The 24,022-nt window shown below is 37.2% G+C and overlaps 1 protein-coding gene across 7 annotated transcripts in view; it reads right to left on the bottom strand.

Annotated features, from left to right (window-relative positions):
* Positions 1-24,022, bottom strand: part of LOC131690770 (probable cytochrome P450 301a1, mitochondrial) — a 63,125-nt gene that overhangs the window by 7,683 nt on the left and 31,420 nt on the right. For all 7 annotated transcript variants that reach the window (XM_058976762.1, XM_058976763.1, XM_058976761.1 and 4 more), the window contains 2 exons: positions 18,241-18,391; positions 4,552-4,664 (listed from right to left, as the gene is read on the bottom strand). In XM_058976762.1, coding sequence (XP_058832745.1) covers positions 4,552-4,664; positions 18,241-18,391 — 264 coding nt within the window. The remainder of the gene's footprint in view (positions 1-4,551; positions 4,665-18,240; positions 18,392-24,022) is intronic.

The following is a 24,022-nucleotide window of genomic DNA, read 5'->3' as shown; positions in this document are numbered from 1 at the left end:
ATATTGTCCTGGAGTGGTACGAAGCCAACGGGGTCACTTTCGTACCGAAGGACATGAAAACTTTCGTTCATCAAGCGGCCATTTCTTCATAGCAAAATAAAATCGATTTTGCCAGATCTGTTTTTTTAATTAAAAAAAAATCGATCTTGTCAAACATCGATCCCACAAGATCGAATTAAAAATAAGAGGATAATAAATACGAAAACTTTTCTAAGATGAACGAAATGAATTCGTGCGACCAAAGAAGTCGTTCGTAATATACACAAACGTTTATTGAAATAAAGGAATCGTTTCGTTTAGTTCACGAAAAATAATGTCGTTATCAACGATAACATTCGTGCCATGTACACTAGATAAGTAAAATGTACTAAAACATTTGTTTTTCAAGCGTCCATTTCTTTACACTACAATCTTTCTAGTCCTCAATAGAGGTGAGCAGGTTGAAATAAAATCGATTTTATCAGATCGATCCTTTTGTTTAAAAACATCGTTGTTGTCAAACATTGATCCTAAAAGATCGAATGGAAAAAAGGTACGCTAATGAATACGAAAACTTTTCTAAGATGATCGAAATTAATTCGTGCAACCAACGAAATCGTTCGTAATATACATAAACGTTTATTAAACTAAACGAAACATTTCGTTTCATTCACGAAAAATAAGATTATTATCAACGATAACATTCGTGCAGTGTACATAAAATGTGTAACATTTACGAAAACTTTCGTTCACCAAGCGGTCATTCTTGTTCATGAAATGAACAAAACCTACTATTTACAATTCACGAAAATACTTCGTTGCAGTAAAGTGGGTTTTCGTACAAAAAAGGAAGAAGTTGCAGCCAGATGTTGTACAGAACCAAATGAGTGGAGTTCAGCGTAAGGTGCGAGCGTAGGGTTATGGTATTGAAGTTGAACGAAATAAATATGCCAAAAACTTACTAATCATGGATTATATTTTATTGTCTGAAAGTATTAAAAATAATCGGTTCACTAGGTATTTTTTTACTGCGTTTTTTCGTGATGCAATTTATGAATTGAAACTTGGAGGATGAGAATCATTGAGCAATATCACGACCTATATCTAGTTGTCCATGATAGTACAACAGAGAATCTAACTTCGTAAGCTAGACGATGCACCCTTGGTCATTTAACCCTTGTGAAGGCAAGCTAAAATCCTAACACTAAAGGGCAAGCCGGGCCTCTCAGGCCCGTCTAAATTCAAGCTCCTTTTTGCCGTTCTCATATAGAAAGGTTATGCAATCGGTCGGAATTTCGACTTTTTAACCGAGACCCGCAGGGCCAAATCTCTTATACCATTCGAATCAGTTCGTCGAGATCGTAAAATGTTTGTATGTGCATGTGTGTGTATGTATGTATGGATGTATGTATGTGGCAAACAATCTCACCGATTTTTCTCTGAGGTGGCTGGACCGATTTGTACAATTTTAGTCTCAAATGAAAGGTGCAGCCTTCCCATCGGTCGCTATTGATTTTTTTATTGATCCGACTTTCGGTTCTGGAGTTACGTGTTGAAGAGCACTATCACACAGAAAATTTCTATAGAAATTGATACCACCATGATGTCCAAATGATGCAATATATATTAAAATATGTGCAACATTACTTCACTTTGTATGTCTAGATCATTAATGACCCACCGAAGGCACTTCGACCACATTGGCCAGCTATGGCGGTTCTTGATGGCCCGGGGGAACTTACCAAGTTCCTAAGATAATGTCATACCTATTTCTCAGCGAATTCTTTACCGATTTTTACAAACTTGGTTTCAAATGAAAGGTATAGCATTCCCATTGGCTGCTGTTGAATTTCTAATTGATCCGACTTCCGGTTCCGGAATTACAGTATGATGAGTACGAACACGCAGCAAATCCCGATTTCAGCGTATAAGGAGATGGATGTAAAAAGGTCAATTTTTTTTCTCCAAAAGGTGAGTACTCGGAAGATCACGTCGACTGTCGATTAGTTCTGAGCTCCATTTCGTTTGAACACGACCGATAAATGTTTCTGGGTTGCTATTAATTTCTTCTGATGCATAATCAGAGTACATATTCATATTTTTCTGCATCAGATTCATCGTCGGAAGCAATATCATTCACATCTTCTTCCTCGCTTTGCAAAACAGTTTTAGAATCGTCTGCTGTTGAATTTGCTCGAATTTCTTCCATTATTTCAGATTCTTTGAGACGATTGAAAACATGGGCATATCGTCTTATAGCCATTTCAATTTTTTGTTGCTTTTAGATCCTACAATTTGAATAATTACGACAACTATAACACAAAGAATAGAAAAAATAGACAAAAATAGACAATAACGACAGAGTTAGGTTATGTTGTATCCAAATAATTGTCAAGTAGACCACAGTGGGTGAAATAAAAGTATTTAGCCAAAAAAATATGACACACGTCATTATCGTATGCTATTTTTACATTTCTTATAAAAGAAATGTATAGAATTCGCTCAAACTTTCAAGATTAAAAAAAAGGTAAAAATATAAAATCAATCAAAACATGAAAAAAAAATTCCTGCTAACATGAAGATGAGCTCATCAAAATGTTTTTTTCAGATAAATATTAATGTATAAAACCCGTGGTATTCTTAGTAAATATTGCATGCACAACGGGCCTGCCAGGCCCGGCTTGCCTTTTTGTGTTTGTAAAAAATTCAAACATATCTGCGTATCACTCCATACATGAAAATTTCACAATTCTTTATTTTTGTAATAGAATACAAAGCTACTTATCAAAATTTCCATGCCCAAGCTTATACTGCATACACATTTTTTTGTAACTAAAAAATTGTAACGTGCCGGGCCTCTGAGACCCGGTTGCCTTTTTGAGGGTTAAGAAAATAATGTAGCTAGTCGTCTATTCCGGTTTAAGGCTGAAGCTATACAGCACTATACCTAACTGCTAGTTTTTTAAAACGAACTCAATGTACATTCACAACATCGACAGCAAGCTTAAACGGGAGCCGGTTCGATCGAACCACATTCGTTCGAAAAATCAATCCTCCGTAATCCAGAACAAGGCTACGCGCTCATCGCTACCCATCACCAGTAGGGTACGAAAACATGATTATGAATAATATTCATTTTATACAGTGTATGGCAGGGTTGGTTCCAAACACCTCTGGCAGTGTCACTTTTTAAAAAAAAATCTATTTGGGTTCGACTTGTCGGAAGACCATCATCTACCTAAGGAAATATCAAGGTCCGAACTTGGTCCTTATCAAGGCAAGCTGAATGCATAGAGCGTTTGAAGGCGCTGTAACCTATGCTCATTAACCAGGACAGAAGTAAATACCTCTGTCCCATCTCAGAAACTTAGGACTAAAGGAGTGACATTAACGTTCTTAGCTAAGTCACCCTAGCAATTTATCAAACCCCCATCAAATTAAAACGGTCGGTACGGTTATCCATGTTTCTTCCTTTTTCAAGGTTGAAAATAATCCGTATGTGTCACAAACATTAATATTGACAAGAAAAATTGTAGGCGAACGTCTGCAATTTTCCAAGATCCCTACATGTATTGGCTGTGTATGTGTAGACTAGACAAGACTAGACTAGATGAAGGCAAGCTAAATTCATGCCATCGAAAAACACCAGCTCACAAGCACATTCCACATTCAATCTACTTTTCACCACTTCCGCGGAAAAAATCTATTCGGCCACCCCGGTATTATCTTTTTTTTCGTTTCTTAAAATCAAAATATTATCGGAAGTAGTCTAAATATTCGAGTGATAAAAGGAATAGGATGATAATAGGCTCACCACACTGGCATTGTTCCGTTTTTCTGACACCCTCGTGATAAGTATTATGCTGCTATGTTCTGTTGTTGTCACCGACGTTTAGTGTTATGCTGCTATAGCCAAACCTTTCTTTATATAATATTTGAAAGAAGGCACGATACAGTCAAACTCATGTGTGTTAGATATATTGCCTCACCTTGACCAGTATCAACAGATAGCGAAATCAAGCACCATAGCTCCAACGGGTTCTGCTAATACCTACATTTTATATCAATCTTTTTTCACCATAGACTTCCATTTCAGCAGAGGAAGGTCGATGAACGCGGGAATCCATATCAATTTCGCAATATCGTTCCATTGATAAAATTTTCAGATTACGTGACACTTCAGTAGAGGTAGACAAACTTTCACCGGACATAATTACCACCAAAAATGCCGAGAGAAGAAAACAAATAAAATACCGGTAGGCAAAACTGCGTGGAAAAGTGAAACTACGAGTGAACGTACGAGTAGGTAGACATAAATAAATTGACAATAAATGGTATAGTGCCTGTAATGCCGGCATCGATGCCGGTGCAGCACCATTGATTGCACAAGCCGCTCTGTTGAAGAGCTTGGGAGTACCTTCACCTTTATCATAGTTGCACACGCACACCACGTTCCACGGGGTATGTATTTGAGTTAGTATGTACTAGGGTCGCTCAAAATTTAGTCTCATGGTACCCAAGTCCAGCGCATTGAAAAAAAATTTATAAAGTATTTCTGAAGCGTCTACTTACACTCCAACAACACCAGGTAAATCACCGAAAAAATCCTTCCGAAGTTCACTCTTGTATTTCACCAAGCTGGGCATAGACGGCCGGAATGGCGTGGGACCCTCGTTGCGGTAGACCTGTAAAGCAGAGAGCGAAAACAAAAATAAAACAACAGCGATGACAAACAATAACCATGACAATGGAAACAAGAAAACAAAAACGAACATGAATACGTGTACATGCTAAAGTCATTCGTGTTTCAAGTTCAAAGCTACAGTAGGTTGCACTGGTTGGAGTGACTTTAATGCGCGGTTAGTTTGACAGCGTAAAGTTCAGGCAACGAACCTTGAAAGTTTAGTAGTCGTCGAATTGTTGAGTTGATGTGACTGAATTTTGGTTGTGGTTTGAAATCATTTATTTTCATTTGTAGATTATTTTATGATGCTACGTTGCGACTGAAGCGTGTTTCGGTAGTCGCAGCTGGGCAGCGCTGGTGATATGTTTTGTCACTTGTAAATCATCACACAATCATTGGTTACATATGGTATCGTAATCCCTACGCGTGTAGCGAACATTAGGATGTACATTTCTCCATACAAAACAAGCCGTTAAAATGGCGCACTTTTCGTCCGAAATTACATGCAGACAAAATTTTATTTATACTGGAGAACTGGTGTGAGCGATAATTAATTTTCATGTGAAACTATAGTTTTTCAAATCTGGATTTTTCGGATCATATGAGTGAAAAATGTGAAGAATTGCAGATGGCAATGGATATATACTTGCTCAAATTGGTGTCAATGTAACAACCTACACTAAACCGAAGCAAATAGTAACTCAATCAAATAGTAATGGGTTCTACAAGTCTCATTCCAAATATGAGCTTTTTAGACACTTTTAGTTTACTTACAATCACGATCCAAAATTATCATTTCTATTCTACGACCACTGAAGTATAGCAATATAATTATGTTTCGTCGCCTTTCTCGTAGCTAAACACAATCAGCGACAAAAACAAATCAGTTTTCGGTTCAAGGAGAAAAGAACCAATCGCTGATACATTCAATGTCCGATATCAAAATAAATCACCATTTTTTATTTTTTGTTTTTTATTTTATAGAACAGGTGTGGTAATACACCCAGAATTCAGATAAGTTTCTATTACTTTTTGACAAGATTTTATCAAGCTTGCTACCGAAAAGAAGATAAATGGTGCGACTGCGAGAACTGTGAGGCAAGTGATGATCTGGCAAGAAATCTGTAGTTATGGCCGTAAGATTCCCACAATCATCACAATCAACAATATGAGCCGAGTTGTACATTACTGAGCGTCGGTAAAATATGGATTGATTCATTTAGTCATAATAGGCCATACCAAGTTTTGACCAGATTTGACAAATAGCCATTAGAGCTTACGCAATAGACGGAATGAGGTGAACTCTCGGAACTTAACTGCCTGGAATTCCATTCAATCGACATACACACTCTCTAAATATATTCATTGGAACAATGTCATTTCAATGAGCGCATACTGGCAAAATTCGACAGGATAAGAATCGCAACACGCACAATGTATCTTTGAACTACAATAAATAGGATAGATTTTCTTTTATTTTCTAGCAGGGATTTCAGTTGTTTATTGCACAACACATAAGTGAAAAGACAGTGTAATAGCTTAGGTTTTGAACAACTTCGTTAAGTTATAAAAACACCACTTTTATTATTCGTAAAAAAAATTCAATGCATCAAATTTACCAGTTATCAGTGAGTGTAAAATAATCAATTTTATTAACTTTAAAGTCAAAAATAAAAACTTGGAAAAAATTAGTTGCAGTAAAAACGTGTTGGTTATTTTGCGCCAAAGACCGTTAGAATTGGGTTGTAAATCTGATATAAAATGACCCAACATTAAGTAAATTTTTAAAGCTCATTAAAAGGGAATAAAAATGAGATATGCGGAAAATATTTTGGTATTTTTTTTTTTACGAACGAGTGTCTCGATTTAGGAACGAAGTAATTAACGTGAATTTCAATATCAGAGTAAAAAAACTGACGCCGGTGGAAAGCGTGACCGCCACTCAACCCAGTAGGTCTAGGTTAAATCCCAAATCGAAATCGTTGAGAACATCTTAGGTGAAAAATCTTTTGTCACGTCTTCCTTCTGAGGGGAAGTAAAGTCATGTGATATTTAGGATCCAGATGGTGGATAGTCACCTCTCTGGAGTCGGTGATAGGCACTCAGTGCGGTCAACTATACATAAAATAGAAAAATATAAGTCAAATAACTATTTTGGTATCGAAACTTCGACTTCTAACTGACAATGAATGCTTGACAAAACTGAAAGTATTTGAGCTATTAGTCTCTCGTCCCCACTAATAGAAAAAGCTGCCCACGCCTAAGAGCACAGTACACGAAAAAACTCTCCCCCGTATCAGACAGTTTCCGTAATCTATCTTTGATGGCCTCAAAAATATTATCATTGAACTGAATAATACGGGTGATAATATATGTAGAAGCAGAAATATTCATATATTTGTTGATTTAGGGGCCGTACACTAATTAGGTAAGGCTGTTTTAGAGCTTTTCAACCTCCCCCTCCCCCCATAAGAGTTCGTAAGATTTTGGTGAACTCCACCTCCCCCTATATAAGATCTTATCATGATTATCGTAATTAAAAAATCGAATTTATTAATTCATCAAATAATAAGATAGCGAAAACGATATGTATAGAATTATTACAAGAAAACTCATGACAAAATTTAACTGTAATCATCTGCAGAATTTCAATTGCATGCCAACCTCGACCAGTAGAAAGAATAACTGTTGTCAGATATTCAGTAACTCCAATTTGGTCCACATGATCTGCTTTGCTATATTCCACTTTTTTGTTGGAGACGAACCACTGCGACTAGTATTTGGATCTATGGGGCCATGCATAAATGACGTAGCATTTTGGGGGGTAAGGAGGGTCTACCAAATTTGTGACGAAGTGTGACGAGGGGGAGGGTAGGGTTCGAAGTTGTGCGACGTAGCATTAAGTTTAAAACCCATTGTTTAGAGAAAACAATTTAATGATCCTCCATTCCCCAGAGAAATGAATTTAAATTCAAACAAGTTACTTTTGATGCGGTTTTTCATGAGGTAAATTTTACGATTCACGGAATTACAAGCTCGCAAAAATACGAAAAGATTTTGTATGCGGATTTAACTTGCTACATTAGTTAGCTGATGTTGCTAACTAGTAGACTTAGTTTGGAAACTGAATTAAATTTTCACTTCGGATTCAACCAAACAAAATTTAGTAATTTAGATGAAGGTATGGTTCTTAGAATCATTGGCAGCTGCACGATTATGAACTGAGAGAACTTGTCTTCATGCTCCCCTTGACATATAAAATTCAAAACAAAACTATCAACACTATATTTGTCATGAAATGGGCTTATTTTGCACGCAATTTGATGTTATAATGAAAATGTTGATAAAAGTCGTCAAACATTTTGAAAGGACATGTAGGGTAGATGAGCCCTTATTCATCTCATTAGTCGAGATGTCACACTCTTTCTTCGATAACTCGACTTAGAGTGGCTGGATTGCACTCAAATAGGTATCATCATCTTTGCTTCGTTCCTAAGAAGCAGGAGAGTTAAAAATTTTGCCTGGGAAATGTAAAATGCTCGCGTTTGAGCGACGCGAAAAGTCGAGTACAACGTACCCTTATTCATCCTACCATTTGAGCTAATGCGTTGAATAGAGATAGCAGATACTGCTCTAACTAATGTGTTCAAATGGGTGGGATGAATAGAGGTGCTAAGATGAATTAGGGAGCAGTAACCCTATTTAAAATAATTGAAAAACATATGTAATTTTTTTTCATCACTCGGGCGCTTTGCATGGGACAAGGGAGAGCGGGTAGGTAAATGCTACGTTATTTACGAGGGGGAGGTTAGAATTTTGTGACCAAATGCTACGAGGGGGAGGGAGGAGTCAAAAATCGCCAAAAAAAAAGCTACGTCATTTGTGTACGGCCCCTATGTGCTATACTCCACTTCCTTTGAATCTATTTTCTTGTGATGTAGAATTTAAAAGAGTTTATACCTCTTCTGGCATGAATTTATTCTGAGTTCCAGCTGTGACGCTTATCGTACGCATAGCTCCGAGTTAACCATCTTCGAATTTTCTTGAGTTAAAATACAGTTCACACTCTGGAAATATACGACATTCAAGATCTTTGACAATCGCATGTTAGAACATTTTCCAGATACCTTGCACGTTTGAATCGAACGTTTGAAAAGGACAAAGTCGGTCTAACAACACGAAGGGTATCAACACTAAGGCATGTTGTGACTCCAGTTCCCGAATAGAACAATGTGCAACCAAGAGCCAAAAAATTTACAAGGATTATATGGTACAAATGAAAATATTTCCCTTTTTCTAATTAAAAAGAATATTTTCCTTATGGATTTAATTTTTTAAACTTGTTTTATTATATTACGTAAGAAAGGATAAACCCTCCCTCCCCCTCAGATAAGAATTTGTAAGATATTTTGAAACTCTCCCTCCCCCCATATGCCCTTACGTAATTAGTGTATGGCCCCTTACACTGTTCGACACACGATCGGGGAGCAAAACAAAAAAAAATGGCGAAAGTTTGGGGTACCAGGAAACCGCTGGTGAAGAAATTTTTGAAAAAATTGGAGCGGGGCTTCACAGTTTAAAACCAAAATTTGTATGGAGAACTAGGGTGGTTCTACAGGACAGATATCAATGAAAATGACCATCATAAATTTTCTTAGTCCTACATAAATTGCTTATTATAAGTTATGCAAGTTTTTAGCTCAATCGGACATCATTAACCCTCTAGTGCCCAAATTTTTTTTTGGTTTGAAAAAACTGTTGGGGGTGGGCTTCATGATGAGAAAAACGAAAATAATGTCGAAAATTCTTGAAAGTAATGGATTTTTCATTAAAGCCTTAAAATAAGTAGGCCGCCTAGAGGCAGTGTTGGGCACCTGGGCGAATAAAAAACTGTTTTCTTCTTCCAGTTACTTCAACATAAGCAAATACAGATGGTTGCTTATATTTGGGACTCCATTAGAACGCAAAATACCTAAACTATTAGGAGTAATTCTCTAGTGCTTTGGTTGTTTGATTATTGACTTCTAATTTAGAGTAGGGGAGTCCAGGGTCTGCTGGCGACAGTTTCACTTATCATGTTTTATGTTTTTAATTTAAGAAGATCGTGTAAAAGTGCATGTGTTGCATAAAAGAGTGGACTGTTGGCTGCATTACAGAATTTTAAATATGTTACGTGGAAATCTCGCCAATTTACGACTATACGCACAATGATGCCACCTGGCAACTTCTGATGATAAAGTATGGATCGCGTTAGATGTTTTTTGAATAAAACTGCAAATTAATCGATACTTGTTAATATTTTTCAGGCTAATGCTCCTGCATTTTAATTTCGGCGCACACTTTGTATTCAAAAGCTAAATTTTCGAAATTCTCCAGGTGAAATCCCGAGTAAACCAACAAAAAAACAAATTTTGCTTGTGGTTACATATATTGCATATACGGCCAATGAAAGTTCTTTTCGCGAATATAATTAAAAAATCTAGTCATTCGTCGAATTTTGATATCATAATGGTTCATAAGAAGAAAGCAAAGATATTGGTGCCAATTCATACGCATTGCATCAATTGTATTCCGAGTAATTAATGAAATGGTGAGGTACCCTTCCTAATACGACTCAAGTACGGTCTTCACTCTAATACGCTCGAAAACTCAATATCACTTACAACGTGTACGAAACAGAGTTTAATGCAACATAAACACATTGGAGAATGGATTAAACAGTACTTGAAGCGCAGAACTAGGGACAGCGACATATATCTAATACAATAGGAGAAAGAAAAATTTTGCCAACTAGCCCCAGACTCCCCTGAATATTATTAAATGATAAGAATGTCCATATTCTAACAGCAACATTCACCCAAAGTTTTTAAAACATACTTCTTTTCAGATAAAATTGCACATAATGCTAGTTTCGGTACGATAAGTAATCACTAAAGACTGAAAAAAAATTTCGCCCAGGTGCCCAACACCGCCTCTAGGCGGGCAAAGTATTTTACCAAAAAAAAACAAACTTCTGAATTATTCCACTAAACCAATTCACATATACAGTGAAATGCTAGTAACAGGCTACTCAAAAATATTTTTTTTAGTTATTGAAATTTACAAAAATAGTTAAAATTTGTTTAATGAAGATTACCAAGAAACACAAAATAGTTTTTTTTCCATGTTTTCCTCGAATTTTCAACTTTGAGCTTCAATTGCCTTTGACAGAAAGCTACGAATATTCAAATAATGTGTGTGTATGAAAGGTGTGAGTGTTGGGAAGAAATGCTAGTGCGGATGACAACATACAATCATGTTTTAGTAGTTTTATTTTGATTTTTGTATAGACCGCCTAGAGACGGTGTTGGAAACTAGAGGGTTAAGGGGGCGCGGCGTTTGAATATTGATTTCATAAAATAAGAAAAGATCCAAAGGGGGGAGTACATGGAATGTTGAAAATCGATTTTTTTTTTGTCGAAATGTCTAAAAATAGCATGAAACATCAGCATCTAGTATCAAAACAAACGAAATCCGCTAAAAACAAATTTAATTTTTTTGTTCCAAGGACTTTTTGAAAAAAATATTCGAAAATCGAAAAATTTATTGTAATGTCCTATGATTGCAAAAAAAATCCAAATGAACTGGGCTTGGAAGCAGAACAAATAAAAGATGATAGAGATTCAGGGTTCCAACTAAATCATCGTGGAAGAAATATTTGAAAAAAAAAATGGAACGGGACTTTCAACACAAAAAAAATTCTACTTACCTTTTAATAAAGAAAAATATAAAAAAAACTATTTTGAATATAATTTTTGGAGTGAGCTATTGTAGCACTAAGATGTTACACGTATTACGTACTCGACGCATCAAAAGAATACAACCTGTCATAACAATATTCAATATATATTTGATCTACGCGTCCAAACGCCTCCTACACCAGTAGCGTGTAGCAACATGATATAGTGAAGACGCACGTGCTTGACAAAGTCTACTGAGAAAATTATGTAAAATTCAAAAAAAAAGTGAACTTAAATTTTTGACTGGTAGTGTAAATTAATGTGTGTTATTCGTACCTTAAGACAAATGATATTGATTTTAAACAAGAGTTTTGAGCCTATTTTTGTCATGTCGTCGCTGTTGTGCTATCTTATGACAAGCGCCATGCCAAATATGCTATATTTCCAGTTTAAAACTTAAATTGCATTTTTCTCACAATTCGTGCATTTTTGTTTTCAAAATGATTATGCCATTGTGTTTGTCAGATAGTTTTACATATAAAAACATCTTATAAATCAAGATAATTTGAAACAATCCCCAGCCACAGTCATTTGAAGTAAAATAATAAAAATTTCTCGGCACGTTTCTCGCTATATCTCAGTAACCAAGCACAATGTCAAAATTCTGTAAACGCCACTTTGTAGAGATTTTTTAGACAAGTAATGTGGCATATCTAACTCAGTTTACCCCAAAATGGCGTTTGTCATAAGATAGCACAACAGCGACGATGTGCCATTTATCGGTTGTACTTCGAGAAAAAAAACGAGAACTGAGTTTCCGCATGGTAAATATTCGGTCTGCTACTTTTAATTGAGCAAAAATTTCTTCAAGTATATACAGCAGAATAAAATGTTGATCTAGTTTGATCAGCTTCCAGAATTCTACAATATCAAATAACGTTCAAACAAGCGCACTAAGCGCAGTGCACCACGATGGCGCTTGTGCAATGCAAATTGTGGACAACCAAGAACATTTTCGTGATGAGGAAGGTGAGCTCTACGGGCCCGGTATAGCAGATTAACTAGTAAAGTACTACAATCGAGTTACACCGTATTTTATCTTTGAACGTGTTTTCCCGAAAGTAGTGGTTTTTAACCCATTCATGCCCATGTTGTTTGTGGACAACAACGTTTTTAAACAGCTATAACTTTTGATTGAGGCGATATTTGCTCACAAAAACAAGTAAGGATCATTAATGTGATCGTTGCCCTTAATTTGAGTATTAACAGTCTAGAACTGAAGTTATTGCAATTAGTCTGATTGGGTTCCGATGGAGCAGTGCTGCCAGGGACAGTTTACGTTGACGATGGAAAATGATTTTTTCATATATCTTCGTTATGGTGCAATCTTATTGAAAAGTGATAAAACTTATTAATTTGGACTGTCGTTGGCTACGCTTTCCACGTAATTGGACTATTGTAATTATTCTAGGAGAATTGTACTGAGCATAAGAAGGTAAAAATTGGCCAGCTTCTAGCACTGCCATGGAAGCACCTATCTTTATGAAAATAGGCTTTTCGTGTTTCTTGACCCCACCGTTTTCAAGGAAAAATAGTTTTGAAGCCCTACATGCACTAGAAAAAAGTTGGGCATGAAAGGGTTAAGCGGTCAAGTAAGACTTTTCATAGAAGTACTGGTCCCAATTCAATCATTTTTTTCTCCATTTGTTCTGAAAACATACTGCTATAGTGCTATGTTTTCCCGAGAAGGATTTGCAAAATGTCAATCTGTTCCATTTTTTATAGCCCCTAATAGGCCAAAGGTCGCGAGAGATTTTTCTTTTCATTTTCAAAAGTAAAATTGACAAGTCCAAACATGTATCTTCAAAATAAAAAGAAAGATTCAAAAGCCTTCGAGTAGATGTGTTACAATTTATTCCTAAAAAAAATAGGCCTCGCGAGTAGAAGACCCCTTTAAACCTACGCAAATCTCTAAATAAGTTTTCAATTCTTTCAAACCTCATGTCATGTGCAGCAGTATTGTGCGTATTCATGATATTTTGCAGAATTTTTGGTTTACTTTTTCACAAGTTATTAAAGCTTTTCTGAGATCGTTTTTCGGTCAAATCTCCCAACAGCGGGAACCTGTAAAAAATATTGAAAGATTTTTTAGGGATTAATTCTACTGCTTACATTGCATGTTCACACGGTACGAAATCAGCGATTTAACAGCTAATTTTGTTTACTAATAGTATATGCATACAGACTGGTGTTTAAGGTGAGATTTTTTGTGAGGTGATTAACATTAAGTGGGTAGTACAGAAGAGTAAGTAGCAGAAATCTTGTATCTTTCTTCACCTGCTTGCCACTTGGTCAAGTCTCCCCAGAATTGGTTCTTGCGTTCAATGTTGTGCAAATTTTAGTGATAACTATTCCAATATACTGATTTATGTAAAATCATTGCACTGCTTCATAAAGATTTTTCTTTAGTACTTTAAAATATCAATTACTCTTATGGCTATGTCCATACAAAGTTTGATAAAAAATTACACCTAAATGGCAAGTTTATTAGTTACGTAAAATTTCTTATGAGAAAAGGATTTTTCATTTCAAGCTTTCAAAACTATCTAAAGGAGTCGAAACAAGCATAATTTTTTTCCTTTGAAGAACCAAACACGTTATTCATAATTGTACAATCTCGCGATTGATCAAGTCTCTCCATGTTCCCCTATTTATGCCTAATTTGGTACACCCGGTGTTGACGTAACGTTTTGACCCAAACAATATAGTCTAGATCTGGATCTTTGGTTTAGACGCGTGGACCCAAACCAGAGCTCTTTTTGCAAACTGAAGTTTGACGAAGCTGTATCAATGCAAAGAAAAGCGTCTATTCTCCATGTTAGGAGTAGCCAAATTAGAGCGGAATACATACATCGTATTATCACTGTAAGTGAAAATAAGAAAGATAATTTAATTGTCTACAACTTTGTCGAAGACTGCTAGTCAATCCGGCTTTGTTAAAAGAAGTTATTAAATTTTTAACGAAGTGATGCCTGCGTCAGTTTTGCATGGGGCCTGGCAGTGCATGGTTGTGTACCAGTACACGATTCCCACGAACTATACATTTTTGTGAAATAATCGTTAGGTTTAGTTCAATAGTATGTTCAGAAGAACTATAGGATATAATAAGAGTTACGTTTTGATTAGAAAATTTTAGTTCCACCTGTGACCGCATAGGGGGCGCCAACAATAACTTTTTATAGAAGAGAGATAGAATATCGAGACGTTTAGAAGAATTATTGCAAAATGCCTGTTCTATATGTTTGTGGAAGACACCTATTTTCTATCTCTTTCCGTTAAAAAGTTAGTGTTGGCGCCCTCTATGCGGTAACAGGTGCAACTAAAATTTTCTAATCAAAACATAACTCGAATTATTTACTATAATTCTTCTGAATATACTATTGAGACCTAATGATTATTTCACAAAAATGATCAGTTCGTGCGAATCGAGTACTGATACACAACCATGCGCTGTTAGGCCCCATGCAGAACTGACTCAGACATCAGTTCATTTAAAGTTTAATAACTTCTTTTATCGAAGCTGGATTAACTAGCAGTCATTCACAAAGTTGTAGACAATCAGATTATCTTTCTTATTTTCACTTACTGTGATAATACGATGCATACAGTACCACGTAACGGTGAAAATGCGAGCTAGTTGATTTTCTCCATGTAAATTGTCGGAAAATCCCATACAAACTTCAGCAACGTTGGTCCGGTAGCTAGTCTTCCGATTTGCTTCAAATTTGGTGAAAGTACTCCTGGTGGGACTAGGAATCGACTCAGGGGTGGGCCGATAGGGGTCATTTTTTTCCTGTCGCTCTACTGTGGATCCCTCCACGCTTTTCCAAGTACAAAAGGCCATTGGTGAGCTAAGAACTGGTACATCCGTTAAGAAAGACAGAATCCTGCCCGAACTCCTAAAAGTTAGGAGTAGCGGATTGCACGAAGTAATTTATGCGTGATAGGGATGATCTGAAAGGAAGCAGAACTGGATTTGGATCGGTTGGATAGCCGCATGTGCTCTATCTTCAAAAGGACAACAAATTTGAGTGTAATGACTATCGAGGCATAACGATTCTCAATGCCGCGTTTTGTTTAGCAGACGACGTCCATTGGCTGAATACTTTATCGATGAATATCAGAGCGAGGCTCGAGAATGAAGATCAACAGATGTTTATCTTGCAACACATTCTCCCAGAACATACTTCATGGATTTACCATCTGTTTGTAAATTTCAAGACGATTTGGTGAACGAAAACAAACTGTGGCAACGTTTGAACAAACCTATTCGCAAAATCGATCAAGCTGGTTCATATGACGCTGAATGGATCAAAATCTGACTTGTTTGTGACATTAGATAGATTGAAGTAGAGCAATACACTCTCTAGAATATTGTTCCTCGTAGAGCTCTAAGCGGAGATACAAAGGATCCTAAGGCACAAAACCATTGTTTTGAGATTTCACATGCCTCTTATCTTCGCGATTGATATCGACATCATTTACGTTGATCGTAGAGCAGAAGAAGATTCATTTGTGCTTTTGACACCTGTTGGGTGTTTAGAATTGAATATAAATTCTAACAAGACCAAATATATGGTAGCTCGTAAAGAGCGGTGTTGTATCCGAGTTGGAAATCAATTTGGTACAGTACGAGATTGTCGACGAGTTCATATATTCTATGGCTAGTGAAAGGATGTACGTCGCGAAGTAAAAAGCGTGTTGCGGTTTCGGATAGGACTTTCCAAGCTTTGCGTAGTCAGCTCATAGACTAGAAATGCGCTCAAAACAGTGTGGCGCAAACACACGAACCAAGTATATATAGGGTGCCAGCCATCGTATCGTAGTATCGAGAAGGTTACCGTTCGTCCCGTGTACGACTTGGTTCAAACTAAGCCCAGAAGGTGCCTTATCTTGACTGACAAAAGCAATGATTTAGATTTTGTCCAGAAACTGATGATCTGGCAAGAAATTTGCATCTGCGGACTCAAAATCAAACTTTATATTACGAACAAAACCATGAACTCGAAACTACTACCATTCGGTATGGCTTTACAAAGGTCCAGTAAAGTTCTAGCTAGATTTGGCAAGCTGTCACTATAGCCGGGAGCTACAGCTGCTGCGAGTATAAGGTGAATTTTATCAACAAGGATAGCGCAAGTTAAAAAAAAACTTAAAACACGACTCAAGTCGCTGCACAGATGGCTCGATGTGGGCAAAATGTCCAGTGCGATTGACAAGTCCAGGGTTCGGTAGATGAAGGATGGAATCCCACAGAAAGTTCGCGAGTTCAACCAAGCACATGTTGTTATAGCTATTTTGCCCACCCCTTTTAAGCCGACAGAATAACACATTGAACCTCAACCCGAGTAGTAGCTAGCTGCTCAATGACCCCGGCATCCCATTGTTTGTCCCAGCCAGCAAAGTTTCTGCTCTGGTAAGCTATCGATCGCACCATGAAATGTCAAACGACTTACATTTTCCTATGCGGAGCAAATTCTCATGGGTTCAAAAACCATGAAACACTATGAAAAGACCATGAATATGGTTCGCACCAAATTTCACAACCATCAAAACTCCATAAAATGGTCTCAAAAACCCACAAATGCACCATAATATAGTTTTTATTTGAGACCATGATGTTTAGTGTTTTCATTGGTTGAACCCATTTTGAACAATATAAAAACACTATTCAGTAAGAGTAAATTTGGACCACGAGCATGAGGGAATTATGGGCTTTTAGTTTGCTCGGAATTGTTGCCGTTTTCGGCACCGAAATATTTACCAGTTGTGCAGCCATCGTGGGGGTTTCTCTGCTATTCATGAATCCTACACGGAAAAATAAAACAACCCACAGAATAAGTTCTTTTAACTTAAATTTAGGTAGTTTTGAGTTTTGCATCGCTTTCGAACTTATTAGTGTTGTCAAAAACAAGAGAGATTCGACTCAATCGAGGTCTTCCGTGGAATATGGTACTTTCGAGATGTTTGAGGTATGCTCCAAATTAGGTAGATTTAACTTAAATTTAATTTTTTAACTTAAGGTTGAGTATAAAAAACATATCAATGAGTTGTGATTTTTGCCGTGGTTTCAAACTGCCTTCAACACAGTTTACCTATTTTTTCTTATTCCACGATACCCCGAGATTGAGTCAAAAGAGCTCAACTTTGGGTAGTTTTTCGTATCCGTGTACATAACTGACATTGCTTCAGTCAAATGCCGACTTGCTTCAATCAAGATTTGAATTCAATTTTCGCCTGCACAGGTGTAGAGGTAATGCACATAGGTTGCAGAAATAGGTTGTTGAGATATCCCGATTGCACACTGATAGATACAATAGCAATATTCCTACACTCACCATAATCGTGTTAAAACATATGATTTGCGAGAATTTCTTAATAAACCAGGTACTAGCCATCCTGCAAAATGAGGTTTCGCACTACCATAAACCTTGTAATAGTTGTGAACCTTCAGTGTGAAAAAAATCGTGCCAGAATATTCAGATAAGGGAACCCCAGTGCATTCCTACATTACAAATCGTACAACCAAACTTCATTAAATAAATCAAATATGCTAATCATGTATGTCGTCGAACGCTTTTCTATTCGACGCCATGAAATTTGAATACGATGTCCACAACCACCTGTGGTCAGTCACACCAACAACCAGATAGTGAGACACTTTGAGCGGTAGTCATGCGGAAAAAGCGTTATGTGAGCCATAGCGATTTTTCACCGGGTTTGGATGCCAAATATTATGTACAGGAATGTTTATACAATCGCAAACAGGTGAATCGGTGATGAAATAGGCGCGCATACCTTTTCGATTTCGTCAGCATCGTAAACGAACAGCAGATCGGGTCGCCCGATGAGGCCGCCCAGTCGCACTATACGACCGAAGTGCTCGTAAAGCAGGAACGATATCATCGCCACATCGGAGATTTTGTACTGGCCGATGATGGGGAATACACTGAAAAGAAAAGTGGAGAAAAAAGGAAGGTATAAAACAGGATTCGATTGGAATTTAATTTCAACTATTAATGGTAATAAAAAAACAAATATTTATAGATAAACCGATATTACATGCCAAGGTGGACATTGAACACTTTGTACGAGAAACACCACTTAGTTGTTATTAACTATGTGGCTGTCTTACGGTCCTCATGAGAATGAAAGGTAAAACATAAAACATAAGTGCAACTAAGTCAAGTTCCAGTTCTATGCAATAGGAAAGTAAATTAATATTAGAGTAAAGTGACCAGGTCTCCTGGATTAGGCGGGGCAGTCCCGTATCTAAAGAACCAATCCTGCATGATCAGATGTCCGGAAAGTATTATCCTACGCAATGATTTTAATTCAAAATACTCAAATTGAACAAGTAACTACTACGCACATCGGTCTAGTTAGGAAATAAGAAGAAGAACAGGAAGGGGAACCAAACACAACACTATAGTCATGAAGCGATTAATTTCGAAAAAGCACGAATGTTCTTGTCAATACTAATCTACCTCGTGAAGAGTTTACATGAAATGTCACGTGTTCTGTGATCAGATCATATTTTGCTTCGTCAGTAACCTGCAGTAATTGGGCTCTTCGACAATCCACTATAGCTACAAAAATACTTTTCTGTTTTTGTCGCTAAATAGGGCACATGACCCATTATTTATCTCAGTAGTTAAGTAAAAAAACGGTCTAGAAAAATGTAAAAATTCCTGTGCGACCGAAGCGAAAGCTTGAGTCAAGTGCCCCCTTTTTATTTTACCAATGCATGCGCTATTTTATTTAATATGTTTGAAACGGTTAGATAACTTGAGCGATTAAGACGAATTAGGGTACAGTTACTCTTTGAAATAGGAAATAGTTTACTTCCGCATAATTAAACAACAAGCTAGAACGTGTCATGAGCAACTTTTAAACAGTAGCACCAAGGTTCAATGAAAGAAAAAATCTTGCGATACAAAAACAATTTACTTTGAGCCGAGCACACTATACCTACTTCTGAAAATGCAAATATGCATCGCAGTCGAGTCGGTAAACAACCAAACATCATCAGCATATTTGGTGGCGGCTGACGCGATATCAACCGTGCGGATGGAAGTGCTAATTTTCGTGTATCGCTAAGTGTGGCAGCAATCTTACAGAAAAATCAGGCTGAATTCATGCTTTTGCGCAATCCAATCAACCGTGCTCGAGGTCCGCTTGCTTGGCTACCTAACCGGCTGATTGAGAATTGATTCTTTAATTTTGATTACAATAGGATATGAAGAACTGCCTAAAATTGAGTTGGATATCGTTCAACAAGGTGAATTTATCGCGGTTGGATGTGTTCACTACACATGTACAAGGTGAAAAACCCGTTTGTTTTATTTTTAGCGGCTGTTGGTGTTAGTTAAGGACGTAGAGAATCCGAAAAAAAACGAGAACACCAAATTTAACTGATTTGTATTGACTATATCGACCAAACGAGCCGAGATATTTGTGATTGCAGAAGGTTCGCCACACTTTTCGACATTTCTATGTAGCCTATCGTGAAGAAGTTTTTTATCGGGTATGTGTGAGAATTTTATCGAAATAATAATCGTATCTTAGAATGAATCCACTTATATATAATCAATCTACTCATAATGGCCATTTCATAAATCGAATATGCAGAATCTCATATGCATATTTTTCATTCTTGAGTTGAGCACCATATCTTTTCGAGCATCATTTATTTGAGACAGCCTACTGCACATCAACGTCGAAAACCCTAGACACACCAGGGTCATATTCCAACATCGAGCTATTTGTACAGCCTTCTTTTCAATTTTCTTTAACTTTCACTTGATGATTGCCCAATACTTTTCGATTGAACAGAATATTGATTACTTTGTGAAAGAAATGTCACGGTATCACTACAAAACCTCTCGGCACATTTGAGAGCTTTGGCGAAAGGTAGTTTACATTTCTCCAGGCGCTCTTTTACACATCTTCGGGCCGATCGTTTAGTTGGTGATGAAAAGATTATTTTTGTGTCCGCAGCTGCAAATTCCTTACCATCTGATCATCAGTTTTGGATGAATTCATCGGCTAAAATAAGGCGATAGCCAGACTCGTTCTTTAGCTCGATGCACGGTTGTAGACGACACTCGTAGCTTGCCTGCGGAGAGGTTGAGGTTCCGCTTGAAACGGCTGGTCATTTTTCGGTGTTTTTGTGGCTTTCGATATTCTCACGATTCAGTCTTCCTGGCTGTTGATAAACGTTTTCCGAACACACTTATTAATTTGGTAACAATTGATTTGGCCACATTCAACAAGTTCACCAATTTAACATACGAGTTGTTCGGACTCTCACGATGCTTGAGTAAAATTTTACTCCGTTGTTCCTCTTGTTTAGATTTTTACAATTGAAGAGCAAATGTCCAAATCAAAAAGTAGGCATGATGCAGTAAGTGCAAAGAATATCATGAGAGAGATGGTTGCACGAGAGATGTTGAAAAGTGTCTCTATTGTGACCATACTTCACATGATCTCTTGACACGTCCCGTATACAAATTACGTAGGGATAAAATCTTCTAGTTATGTAGACTCTGAAGAACCCTACAAAGGAGCTTCTTTTACTAAGCTTGGCAGTGCTAAAATAAGAAAGAACCTTTCTTATCGCAACCTACCTAGTAAAGGCCCAATGATATACCCTGTAGTAACGTCTGAAACAAAATTGAATAATGCTGGTACGAAACCGAAGCAAGTGGCTCCTGGATTTGGAAATTTGAAGTAGTGCATCCAGCACTATTGAAGACAGCGAAACTCCTAAAAATTCACAACTTACAGTCAGAGACTCATGGGGGTCTCTTTTCAATGATCATCCGTGATATATAATCTTGGCGATTACTTCAATATGACAGTTTCGATATGCCACAGCTTCTTAGGCCTACCAGCGCATTCAACCACACTAGACTTATCTCTTTAATCGACTCTGCTGCGGTTAGATTTCATCTGGAAGGTAATTACTGATCACACCAGTAGTGAGTGACCATTTGCTATTCGTTGTTTCAATAAATGAAGATTCAAGCCGCATGGACTTGATTAACCCATTATATCCTAGCGTATGAAATTTCATACGCAGAACTATCCATCGTTTAACGCGTATTTACTGCAGAATTTTGGCATCTAACTGCTTTATTATTGCACTAATGGGATCATTGCACCTCATATTTCATTGTGAAACAAGACAGCAGCCATTTTTTATAATTTTGTTTACATTTTTGAACCGTGTATAGTTGGGGCAAATGGCGGCTGAAAAGTAAGTAATACATTTAATTGAATTTTATTGTAGGAATGCGTGCTAATAATTCCATTATGTGACAAAACGTTCCTACAGGTGTAAAAGAAGTGTTGTCTATCAGCAAATCCGAAGAAATATGTCAAACAACTTAAAATTTGTTGTTTTTATATAAGCATACGAAATTTTTTGCACCAGATATTTTCATTCTCAAAACCATTTTAAACGGTGATTTTATTTTTCCCATAATCTTTGATACATTTTTGGTGGAATTGAAGATATCACTGCATTTGGCTCACTTTTTGAAACCCCTGGGTTATAATGGTTTCGTATGACCTCCACACAGATACTATAGCCACGGTAAAAAAGCTTCATCTGAACGAAGAATACGGTTTCTTCGCAGGCTGAATCACACAGTGGCCGGAGACCGGACAAAACCTATATTTAAAATATTAATGCTTTTTATTTTTTCTGGGTTTCCTATGTATTGAATGACATATTCTCAAAAATTTTGTGAGAACTGAATGAGAATTAGATTTTTATTAACAATTTAAACATCGCTGTGTCAGACAATTCTAATGAAATTCATTTTCTAAATCACAGAATCTATGCTCACTTCAAAAACCTGTTACTCTTTCAATTTTAATCCGATTTGAGCACAACTAGTTTCATTTTAAAGGGCGTTTAAAGAATTTTGTTGCTCATTTCAACATGTTTGCCCAATCTGATTCTAACAATGTAATATTATTACAAATATATTTTAAGTGCGTTGATAGCAAATTGTTTTTTTCCCAAATGTATTCTGTACAATCAGGTGAAACAATTCGGAACGGTCACTTATTATACATTCTATGGAAAATCATCTCTACTTTTCGAATTTCAAGGTCTCGTTTTGCCCCTTTCGGCCCGGAGGGGTTTAAAATCGACATTTTAAAATGTTTGCTGACATGGAGGAGCATGGTGATTAGTGCAAACTAATAACTAAATAAAACGTAAACAAACACTTTTTGAAGAGAATGAAAGAAGTTTTATCCAATTATTATGTTGCTATATCTAGTTTCAGTTACATCTAATCAGTAAAAAAAAATCATAAAAATGATATTATGCTTATAAGAAAGGTTCGATAGCACTGTATGGGAAATTTTTTTTCATCTTTTATAACTTTTGACATTAAAAATAAGCTCAGCACCCCAAAATTACCTTAATATGCAATTTTCAGCCAGATTGGGCAACATTTTTGGTTTCGTCCGACTTTTATTCGAAGACCGGCCACTGTGGAACAACAGGTAAGTTAAACTCACAAGTAGTTCAACTTGCCAACCCTAAAGCTCTATACCACATTGGATAAAAAACTTTAGTATGTCTCTGAGTTTCAGTCGTCCAAACATGGATTCGTCTATATAAGGACTGCTGAAGACTCGAAATCGCAATTGCGCTACCGCTGGACAGTTGCATATCAGATGATAAGAGGTTCCGTAGTCGGATTCACAAAGATCACATGAAAAAAACTCAGCGCGCTGAATAGTTGCCATGTGATAATTGAGTTTGCAGTGGCCGGTTAAAGCCCTGGTCAGCATACCGCAGTGGAGTTTCGAAAAATGTAGGAGATTTTTCGAAAACACTGGGCACGGTTGTTCTAGAAACGCCCTTGTTTGGCGACACGTTTGTAGATTTCTCCAAAAATTGCGGTGCTCGGACAAAGCCCAGGACCGTATTTTTTCCCTTATCCAATTTGTCGAAATTGGCAGCGCGGGCTCAGGACCAACGAAGTCAATCGCTGAACCTGCCCTAGCCAATTCGTCAGCCCATTCATTTCCAGTAATACCAGAATGTCCGGGCACCCAGACAAGGTAGATAGTGTTAACAATGCTCAGTTCTTCGATTTGGGTTCAGCACGCGATCACTAGCTTGGACCAGGATTTGTCTGAGCTAAGGGCCTTTATTGCAGCCTGACTATCGGAGCAGAAGTTTATAACTCTGCCGGACAAACTCAGTTGAAGGGCCGATTGCACCCCGCAGGAGATTTTTCGAAAACACTGGGCACGGTTGTTCTAGAAACGCCCTTGTTTGGCGACACGTTTGTAGATTTCTCCAAAAATTGCGGTGCTCGGACAAAGCCCAGGACCGTATTTTTTCCCTTATCCAATTTGTCGAAATTGGCAGCGCGGGCTCAGGACCAACGAAGTCAATCGCTGAACCTGCCCTAGCCAATTCGTCAGCCCATTCATTTCCAGTAATACCAGAATGTCCGGGCACCCAGACAAGGTAGATAGTGTTGACAATGCTCAGTTCTTCGATTTGGGTTCAGCACGCGATCACTAGCTTGGACCAGGATTTGTC

This window comes from Topomyia yanbarensis, chromosome 3 (genome assembly GCF_030247195.1).
Source record: "Topomyia yanbarensis strain Yona2022 chromosome 3, ASM3024719v1, whole genome shotgun sequence".
Taxonomy (NCBI): domain Eukaryota; kingdom Metazoa; phylum Arthropoda; class Insecta; order Diptera; family Culicidae; genus Topomyia; species Topomyia yanbarensis.
This window is presented reverse-complemented; position numbering and strand designations above follow the sequence as displayed.